The sequence below is a fragment of the Synchiropus splendidus genome, chromosome 14, assembly GCF_027744825.2.
Source record: "Synchiropus splendidus isolate RoL2022-P1 chromosome 14, RoL_Sspl_1.0, whole genome shotgun sequence".
Lineage (NCBI taxonomy): Eukaryota > Metazoa > Chordata > Actinopteri > Syngnathiformes > Callionymidae > Synchiropus > Synchiropus splendidus.
This window is the reverse complement of record NC_071347.1, coordinates 9349846-9360783: the sequence shown is the minus strand read 5'-3', so window position 1 is coordinate 9360783 and position 10938 is coordinate 9349846. Positions and strand designations below refer to the sequence as shown.

At 43.0% G+C, this 10938-nt stretch overlaps 1 protein-coding gene across 1 annotated transcript; it reads left to right on the top strand.

Moving 5' to 3' along the window:
• The first annotated feature begins 47 nt into the window (after positions 1 to 47).
• Positions 48 to 10134, top strand: slc17a6a (solute carrier family 17 member 6a). Its single transcript, XM_053886515.1, has 12 exons — positions 48 to 621; positions 1609 to 1864; positions 2957 to 3075; positions 3617 to 3731; positions 4808 to 4895; positions 5089 to 5175; positions 6416 to 6558; positions 6636 to 6785; positions 7347 to 7479; positions 7562 to 7672; positions 7754 to 7881; positions 8804 to 10134. Exons 1-12 carry the CDS (start codon positions 530 to 532, stop codon positions 9131 to 9133), a joined length of 1752 nt encoding a protein of 583 aa, XP_053742490.1. The 5' UTR covers positions 48 to 529; the 3' UTR covers positions 9134 to 10134.
• The last annotated feature ends 804 nt before the right edge of the window (positions 10135 to 10938 follow it).

The window sequence follows — 10938 nt, the reverse complement described above, 5'->3', positions numbered from 1 at the left end:
TTCGATCAGGATGAAGGAGCTGCGAGTGTTTCCCGTTCCCGTGATGTGATAATTGAATGAGCGCTGGTGAGTGTGAGAGAGAAGGGGCGGAGCTGCTGACAGGTGGAGAGCTGTCCGCGGTGCTGGAGTCTCCTCCGGAGATCTTCACCTCAGATAGACCGCAGCAGACCACACCGCCGCCGGATGGACTTTTCCCTTCAGCACACCCTCTCACCTTACTCCAAAGAAAATCAACTCTAAAATTCCCCATTCATGGTGTTTTCCTTTCATCACCCAGTGGATCTGAACATGGCAGTGCGTGGATTAACATTGCGCAGGACAGAAACGGATTTATTTGCCTGCATTTTTTGGACTGTGGAATCAGCTCTTTCAGACTGAACGGGTTTTCTCTTCATCTTCACAGGACATCACCCGCTTTTTTTCCCCATTTGGAGAAGAGGAACAGTTTTCGGATATATATCTCAACAATATGCTCTTTATTGCCGCACTTCCATTTCTTATAGTATCGTAGGATTATTAAATATTAAATATGGAAATGGAGCAGGGCCAGGAAAAGGCAATCCCCACATCTAAAGAGGGGCTCAAACAAATTGCGGGCAAGGCCCTGGGAAAGCTGTACAGGTAAGTCACGACCATTATGCTTTTATTTAAAGCTATAAAATCGCACCTTTAACAAAAAAAAAATCCTTTATATGTGAGCGCTGAAGAGCAATCAATCATTCAATACAAATGAATGCAGCGTGATTTTTTTTTTTTTATGAAGGACAAGTGGCTCGAATATTTAAGGATGGGATATTTCCCCGGGGATGAACCCCCTCTACACACAGTTGTGGGTGTTTTTAATTATTAATGAAACAGAGCGAGTCGTGACACAAGGTCGGAGGATATCTATTACCGTATGTATCCATCTGTATTAATTCAAGATCGATGGACTTCACAACAATCGACTTCATAAATTCTTCAGATAATCTGAAAGAGATGCAAAAACCCTTCAGACCCTAAATGAAAAACAAGAATAAGGGATTGAAAAACGCATTCAATTGATGTCTGTCAAAAAATGAATACATTTAAATCAAACGAGCTTGAAATTTGCATTTTATTCTGATCACATATGTGGCCTTGGTGTGTTTTATTATCACTTCTTTATTTTTTTTAATGAATTTTACTCGTTTTATTGCTCGAATGATGAAAAAAAAAAAGGTATAAAGCAGAACCAGGCCTGACGTTTGAGGCCTCCACAGTTTCAGCCGATTCTGGAATTAATCTTCCATTTCGATTCACGGGGGGGAAAACACAAGCTTCAACGCCAGATTTTTGTTCGAGCTGGTTGAATGTAAAATGAAAAGGGGGAAATGCGAGCGGTAGTCGTGCGGACTGTGCTGCAATGCGGTATGAAGGTCACAATTCCCCACCATCCCCTTCAATACACTCACGAGAGTTTTGAAATAAAAGAGTGATGACACAAAGAAGAGATTGGCTGTGATGATAAATCGTTTCTCATCGCTTACTGTGCGAGTAAAGACTATAAATGTCGAGCTAGTGGTGCTGCCGCTGCCGGCCGAGTGTAGTTTAGTGTGGCGTTTGCTCAACGCGGTGATTTGCCTGCAGGAGGCTGGAAAAGAAGCAGCAAACAGGTGAGGCCATCGAGCTGACGGAGGATGGGAGACCGAGGAGCGAGGAGGAGCGCCGCGCTCCTCTGTGCGACTGCACCTGCTTCGGCCTGCCCCGCAGATACATCATCGCCATGCTCAGCGGACTCGGCTTCTGCATCTCTTTCGGCATCCGGTGCAACTTGGGTGTGGCCATTGTCAGCATGGTCAACAACCGCACGGTTCACCAGAACGGCAAGATCATCGTCCTGGAGGTGAGCAGGGAGCCGTGGTCATCGCTGCCCTCTCACCGTTGACCGTAACACAAGCGTGGGAAACGCAAAACTCACATATCGACTTCATTGTTAGCCTTTGAAGACCCGGTGAAATATCAGGGACGTATTTTTGTAGTTGCCTCATTGGCTGAATAGAAGACGTACGCGCGGGAGGGGCTCGACTCAGCGGTCGTTTAAAACTCACTGATGGGTCCCTTGACAGAACAGAAAGTATACATTTATTCTACTTAATCGAACCACTTAACCACAAGTATAGGAAGAACAATTTACAAATTTAAACTAGCCGTTAGATGGGTGTCGGCTCTTACCTTCCCGCCGCTGTCATACGCCACTTCCGCCAATGGAATGTTGGTTTGTTTGTTTTTTCGAGTAGTAATATAGACACAAAAACTGTGAAAAACCCAACATATCAGCACCAATTGGTGGCTGTCAAAATGACATACCACAATAGATTATGTGTACATGACAAAAATACAGCGTAAAGTGACTCCCTTAACAAAAAAGAAATAATATTTTGAAAAACAATGAAACATTTAGACCATTCAAATGCCACAATCCGAGACAAGTTCACTAAAAAAAAGAAGGAAAAACTCAGGACATGTGATGATGACTAACAGTGTGGACTCAAAAATGGTCAAAAAGCGACGTTATAAACTGTTAGTCAACGTTGGTGTTGTAAACCCAGCTCTCGTGACAGTGGAAGTAAGAATCGTCCTCAGCAAAAATGTTGACATCACCAAACATAACAATTCATTATTACTTGATGCAGACCGACAAGTAGAACTTGGATTTTCATTGCAGGTACATTCTTGAATGTTGTGACTCTCATTGCTTGCAAAATATTTTAATAGTGCATTCATTAGAGGATTCAATGCTTTTAACAAGCATTTATTTAACAAGCATCTATTATTCTACACTTCTTATAATAGCTTGTGCTTCTCTCTTGAAAATGTTTTTCCTTACCATTATTGGGGTTTAAAAATGTAGCTCTTGTTATCGAAGCAGATCTGTATTTCAAGCATATTACGTGACATCTTTTGTTCTCTTTTTTTCTGTGCGTGTGTGTAAAAGAAAGCTAAATTCAACTGGGATCCGGAGACAGTTGGGATGATTCATGGCTCCTTCTTTTGGGGATACATCGTCACTCAGATTCCTGGAGGGTATATTTCCTCAAGGCTGGCTGCAAACAGGTAAATTAATCACACCATTTAAATATATTCATACTCTGGCTATAGAGCACAAAACCAAGGATTTGGCTGACGGCGGCAGGCGTCCCTCCTCGTGTTAATGAGCTCCCGAGGGACCAGCGTGTCTAATCCTTTATGTTCAGAGGCATGGCAACCACACCAGCCTAAAACCGGCTCACATGTGTTTCCTGAATAATGCCAGTAGCATGACGTGGACAGTGATAGCATCAGCAACATGGAGGATAATCTATTGATAAATGTCAATTGATTAAAGGAGCATCCTGTGAGGGCGTATTAAAGCTCTTTCGTTTCTGAGCTCCATTCTGCAAGCCTCCTAGAGAGAGTCAGAGGAGACAATACGTCAGTCAGCTGAGCCCACAGATGACTCCTGCTGCCTGCGTGTGCATGAATGTGTATTACTCAATTAGATCTTCCTTACACATCCCAGCCACACGTGACCAACACCAGCCGCCAGCATTCAGAGAGGATTGTGTTTCACATCTAAAAGTCCAATAAGAAATAATCCATTGTCTCCCTTATCTAGAGTTTTTGGGGCTGCAATTGTTCTGACGTCCACCCTGAACATGTTCATTCCCTCTGCTGCTCGAGTCCACTACGGCTGCGTCATCTTTGTCAGGATATTGCAAGGCCTTGTGGAGGTACGGAAACACTGAGTGCACATTAGATCTTGACCTTTAAAATGCTTGCAAAATATCGCTTCATTATCAGCCTGCAGCCAAACCACTCTGACATTTAATCTTTATTGTGTTGTTTTGTTGTTTTACAGAGGCCTATTAAGTCACTATTAAACTCAGTTTGTAGTTTGCTAGTTTGTTTACAAACAGAAATAAGCATGGATAGTCCGGCTTGTGTGCAGTATTGGTTTACCCGGTCAATCTGTTCCATGTTCAAGTAGAAGCTCTCAAACAAAGGAAGTAAAAACCACTTGACGGAGGCGGATCCCGTAGCTCAATAGAAATGGATGGGCTTGCTATTATCCGCCTGAAGGTCATATATCTTTTGTGATTTTGTTTGGCTGCATACTGTGGTTCCTGTGCCGTGTATGGCCATCGAGACACAGGCGGAGGGAGAGAGAAAGTGGACCGCCAGTGTTCAGCACCCATCCACTTATTACAGCAAATTAAACATTAGCATTTCAGGGTGTCTCCCACTGCAAGCCTGAGCAATTTATGTCTATCAATAGTTGATTGTATGCCACTTAGTGTGTAATGAAGATTTAATGGAGGCAATTCTTTGTGTGTTTTTCCGCGTTGCTGCTGTCCGTTTGCATTTGGAAAGATACACACTTCCTCGATTAGTCCACATTAAAAAGGTCAGGTGGAACATGTGCCAGTTTGTTTGCTGCTGACTACAAGTTGTCCAGCGCATCTGTCATCCTATATCATAGTAAATATGGCTTCTCTGATCTCTGTTTCAGTTGTGACATGGGAAAGCCATGTGAAATTAGCTTGTCTGCAGGAAAAACAGTTGGAAAAATTAGAATATTTGTGGTTTATAAGAACTGCCATTCACCACCGCTGCATTGCTAAAAATATTTTCTCATAAAGATCATATTACATGCAAAAAAAAGTGTGTTCCAGATAGACTAGAACCCATGTAGATTAAAAGAATCTGAAATAACTACAAGTGAAACACATCCAAAAACTTGACACATAGTTGCATACAGTTGGGGATGTTTCTTTGCCAAATTTAAATGCAATTTGTCTGCGTGCAGGGAGTGACTTATCCAGCCTGCCATGGGATCTGGAGTAAGTGGGCCCCACCGCTGGAAAGAAGTCGACTGGCAACCATCTCCTTCTGTGGTACTTCACATTAATCTGCCAAAATAAATAACATTGATGTACCATAAACTTGCTTGAAATATACGTTTCCAATTACAAAGCATTGCTCCCAGAGTGCATGTAAATTTCTGCTGTCGATAAACACTGTGGCAACACTGATCCAGCAACAAGGATCATATTCTGCTTCCTCATATAGTCATGTGTTTCTGCTCAGGATCCTACGCTGGTGCTGTGATCGCCATGCCGCTGGCTGGGATCCTAGTCCAGTACACCGGCTGGTCCTCGGTCTTTTACGTCTACGGTGAGAAATCAAATTTTCGAACTCACGCTAGTCGAGATGGAAAGTACTGTTGCGACCCTTTAAAGATTGACAGAATTCTTTCGTCTGTCCCCAAAAAAACGCTCCATCAAGTCAGTTTTATTCAAAGGCATCTTATTATTTGCTGTGATCTTACTTACTGGGTGGCACTGTTGCTAACACCAAGATCTCTCTTTAACAGTGGTTTTGTTTTCGTCATAAACACTTTCTTGCACTGTTCCCCCTTGACATTCACTCAGGCTCAATGGCCCCTTTTTATGCCGCTATTTTGGTCACTGGTAACCCAGAAAAGCAACCCTATCAATCTGTCCATCTATCTATCCATCCATCCATCCATCCATCATCTCATGAAAACCAGACTGACTTTTTTTGCTTCGGATTTGGAACGAAAATCCAGAACTCGAATGCCCCCGAAAAAAGCCAGAAAAAACATAATTTTTTTCTTCATATTGAGGTGTAAAACCTTTCCTGTCTCCACACTGGACCATGGTAGAGTGTCACAGGGGAGGTGCCAGCTCTCGACACCTCTGAGGCTGGAGCGCTCACTCCTGGGTTTGATGTCCTGTTGTGGGCTGGAGCTGGGACAGGGATGAGGCGAGTCTGGGACAGAGCGTTACTTGGTTAATGACTTTGTCACAGCCAAACTGCACAGAAGCGCACATTCAGAGCTGGACACGCACCGGGCACCTCTTCACTTCTGGAGAGACGTCACTCACTCGGCAACCCATCTCACATGCAGCGGCCACACACATAGAGGAACAGCGCACCTGCAGTAGACACTCTACATTCACTCCTACAAAAGCCTATTTTAAGGCTTGGAACGCATTATTTCTTTTTCCATTCATTGTAATGGGAAAAATCGATTCAGATTTCGAACAAATCGCTTTCTCGAACAGCCGTCTTGAACGGATTGTGGTCGAGAACCGAGGTACCACTTTATGTCAGATTTTTTGTTAAATAACTTCCTGGTTTGTAAAATTAAAATGTCATTTCAAATAAACCTTTCAAGAGAATCAACAATTCTGTGTCATAGAATACAGGGTGAACTGCATAACGCCTAGCACCAACAATTGTCCTCAACTTGTTATCAGCCAAGACAGAACTGACTTTTTAATTCAACAGATGTTTTGGGGGCTGATGTAAGCGGTTTAAAAAGAGCTAGCTAAACAAGAATAAAAAAATCCACAATCACGGCATTACTTATATGAAACTCCTTGCCCAGGCACATTCGGGTTGATCTGGTACATGTTTTGGATCTTGGTGTCCTACGAGAGCCCGGCTGAACACCCAACCATCACAGACGAGGAGCGTCGCTACATTGAGGAGAGCATTGGCGAAAGTGCCCAGCTCATGGGAGCCATGGAAGTAAGTTGCTTCATAATATCAGTTGAAAACATTCAATACATTCCCGTGACAGCTAGGCTTCTACTTTGTGATGACAGAAATTCAAAACCCCCTGGAGGAAGTTCTTCTCCTCCATGCCTGTCTATGCAATCATCGTGGCCAACTTCTGCAGGAGCTGGACTTTTTATCTGCTGCTCATCAGCCAGCCGGCGTACTTTGAGGAGGTGTTTGGATTTGAAATCAGCAAGGTAAGCAACATTTGGTGGCATCTCACCATCCCTGCTGTTCTTGACTGTTCACTGGAGTGGGATTCAGAAATGAAGCTGTCATATTCCTTTCGCTAAGATTGAAGCGAGAGTGATTCTGTCTTTGCTACAACTTTCCACTTTTTCCACAAATGGTCCAAAGTGAGCAGGTGTCTGTCCAGGGGGTCCCCCATCCTATGTATCTGGGACATTCTTCATCCTCATGTGACCGCATTTGTAGATTGAGCTCAAAATAGTGAGAGGTATAGAATAACTATGAGCAATTCCTGAATTACAGTATGGGGTAGGGTTTGTGGATTTCATCTGCTTTCGTTTTAATCTTGCTCTCTCCATTCTCGCTGGTGAGGGAGGGGGGTGACGTGTGGCAGGGTGGGCAGCTGTAATTCAGGCTGAGGATGAGATCTGTGATTACAGCAGGAGATGAATTGTTCAGAGAAGTCAGGAGGTCAAAAGACGGACAGATTTCTCGGATGAAATCCTTGTTGTGACAGGAGAGTTAGCGCTGTCGCTTCGGCTTCAGACAAGTGTTTGATGCTCTATCAGGTGGGGATTTTATCGGCTCTGCCTCACTTGGTGATGACCATCATCGTGCCACTGGGAGGACAGTTGGCGGACTACCTGCGTACTCACAACATCATGTCCACCACAACAGTGCGGAAGATCATGAACTGCGGAGGTTAGTCTTAAACACAGAAAAGGATTATAGAAATACAGATAAGTCTTCATGTGCTTTTGTTAATTTTAATTTATGGTGTCAGGCTTCGGTATGGAGGCAACTCTCCTGCTGGTGGTGGGTTATTCCCACAGTAAAGGAATGGCCATTTCCTTCTTGGTGCTGGCGGTGGGCTTTAGTGGCTTTGCAATATCAGGTATGTGTCAGAATTATTGATAAAAAAGACAGCTATATTCTCTTTAAATTCACCCTGAAATGTTTGCTGTTTATGTTGCAGGATTTAATGTCAACCATCTAGACATCGCTCCTCGCTACGCCAGCATCCTGATGGGCATATCCAATGGTGTGGGGACTCTGTCTGGGATGGTCTGCCCTTTAATAGTCGGCGCTATGACCAAAAACAAGGTAAGATAAGATGTTTCAAGGCAGTTATTGTGAAAATCATGATCTTGAGCAAGTTATGGTAACACTGTGGCGTAGCCAGCCCATTGGACACTTTGGCCAACGTATCCCATACCTGGAGTTGGCTGTCACTACCTTGAACCTCTGATTCTGTTCTTTTGTTTACTAGTTTCTGTCTGTCATTTATTCACCTTGTAATGTCAATTTGCAGAAAAAGCGTGACTCAAAATATAAATATGCAACACCCCCTAAAAAATACAAATACTACAACTATATTCCAATGATTTTTTTTTTTATGTGGGTCATTCACTGGAAGTGGAGATAAACAATAGCCAAGAAGAGCATCGAGAGAATATAGTGTGCCATGTGGATAATGTTCACGATGTATCTATTTATTTAATACAGAAACATGATTTGAGAATTGCACTTTAGTTCTCTGTAGTTTGCCTTATGACCAGCTTGAGTTTGAGATGCTTTGGATCATTTACATACAAGTCACTCGTGGCCATGCCATGTTCCCCACTCCCTCAAACGGCATGGAATCTGGGTCATGCATGAAAAGACTGAAGTATTCAAGCTTGCTAAAACTGGATTCCATTGCCAGGTGGCTGTTGATTCCCTTGGAAACAGGAGTCCAGCCAACCTTCGTCTCAAAGTAACGTTGCTTTTCAGTGATCAGTGGAGTCCAATCAGGTTCTGCGCACGGAAAGGTTTCCCAGGTGTTTTCAATCAGGAGATATCAGAACAGAAGCAGCACCAGCTAGTGAGGGAACACGTTCGGAAGCGGAACCTTCGACATGCTAATGGTGTAGTCATGTGCCATGTAATACCTGACAAAGCAAACATCTAAATAAAAATGTTTTTCCAGGAAACACGCAAGAACAATAAGACCCTAAAATTCTTTCTGTGTCTTTTCTGACTCCAGACTCGGGAAGAGTGGCAGTACGTCTTCCTCATCGCTTCCCTTGTCCACTATGGAGGAGTGGTGTTTTATGGGATCTTCGCCTCCGGAGAGAAGCAGCCGTGGGCCGACCCGGAAGAGACCAGCGAAGAGAAGTGCGGCTTCATCGACGAGGATGAGCTGGCAGAGGAGACCGGTGACATCACGCAGGGCTACGGTGCCATGGGTGGTCCGGCTAAAAGCTACGGTGCTACAGCGCAGCTCAATGGCGGCTGGGTGCAGGACTGGGACAAGACGGAGGAGTACATCCAGGAACCAGCCGGAAAAATGTACTCGGAGCGCGGGTACTCCTAGACCCCAGCAGATTGCACAAATGAGCATTAATATAGACGGATAAAAATCATTCTGTGTCTACGATACATGGTCTCTAAAATAAATAGTCTATTGCAAAGCAGAACAATCCTTATTAGCCTGTGTAGACGTACAGTAGAGATGGAGAAAGACAACTGCAGGTCTTTGTTGTAGTTAGACCAACACCTCATGAAATTACTTGAACCACATGAGCCAGATGACACCGCAGTTCAGCACACACTCCTATATAAATATATATATACATAGCTATATACAGATAGACACGACGTCTAGGTTCCCTTTCTCTGAAATACAACTCTGATTGCACTGAAACTAGTACAAGTATTCTCAAACAAGATTCTGTTCCGTTCCACAAGTGTGTTTTATGTACTGTACATATCTGTATACTGTTTCTGTGAGACTATTGTGGACTTGGGTCGTTGATCTGTGTTTAACATAAATCTAAAAAGGCCATATTTTTCATGGACAGTACCTTTTCAGGGAGATGTCTGCTTGCAAAAAATAAAGGTCTCCTTCTCCGGCGAGGCCAACAATACATGACAAAAATAGTGTGAGTGACCTGTAGGATTTCAGTGTGTGTGTTTGTTGCATGAAATTGCTCAGATCAGTGTTCAGATGCAGCCGCCTGCGCTCACACACCCGAGAGGCTTCCCTCGGCTTTGTTCCTAGAAAAGCATCCTCTGCCATATGAATAATATTCACAGTAATATACTTTTGAAATCAGGTTCTGCTTGTGATGTGAGACAAATCAAAAAAATTAAAAAAAGAAGTTCGACAGGCGGTTGTTTAAAGACGAAGTGTATTGATGTTTGGTGTGCACTGCAATAAATCCTGTGTACCAGCTGCTGATCATCACATTCTGTTTTGTAACGTAACACTGGCTTGCTGTATCTAACTGTAATTGTTTTAGAGTCATGTGATGATCAACATTACGGGGTGTTTTTTTGTTTGTTTCTTTATTTTTTCTTTATTTTTTCTTTTTTTAAGAAATACTTGTATCCCAAGACTTCAGCTTTAGTGCTCATGATGCAGATTTTGACAGCGAGGAATGCAGTAATGTGTGTGTGAACAACCACGTGTCGTGATCTTTTGGTGTTCCTGGGTTGTTCTTTTGTCACTTTGACACTTTGATATTGTTGCATCTTTGTGTAGACCACATGCATTGATAGATGGCTCTTCCACCGACCTTGTTTGCTATTGAAAACACTTTTGCTGTATGACTCTTGCAAGGATGTTTTAAAAATATCTCTATATATATATATGAATATTTAAGAATGTAAGATGACCAAAAGATGCTATTACGGCTTTGTGCCTCAAGTCTATGTAAACAGATAAATGTGATTTTATGGCAACAAATATTGTGTTTTAATGAAGAGGTATGTTGATGTCAAGAAGTGCTTATAAAAACGCCAATATGATTTGATATAAAAATCTATTTAAAATCACATTTTTGTCATTGATAGCAGTGCTTCGTGAGGGCGCTTCGGTGAAGGGCAGTGTTCGGCTAGCTAAGCATTTAACCACCTGCTCGAATCCATGTGCTGCATCTCACATTCCCTCCATGTTTCTCATTAGTAAATCAATGGACGAGGTCTCTGGAGTCACACTAGAAATATTGGACTTGGTAGCCAGGTAATTGCTAAAGGGAGAGAGGAATGTTTACATCCAAACTGGGATCAGCATCTTTTAAAAGGGGAATGGCTCAGACCTTCACTTCAAGGTTCCATTTGATGAGAAGTCAGGAGAAATCCATGAAATCTCTTCTGATTTTATTTTCTGGGTCAAGC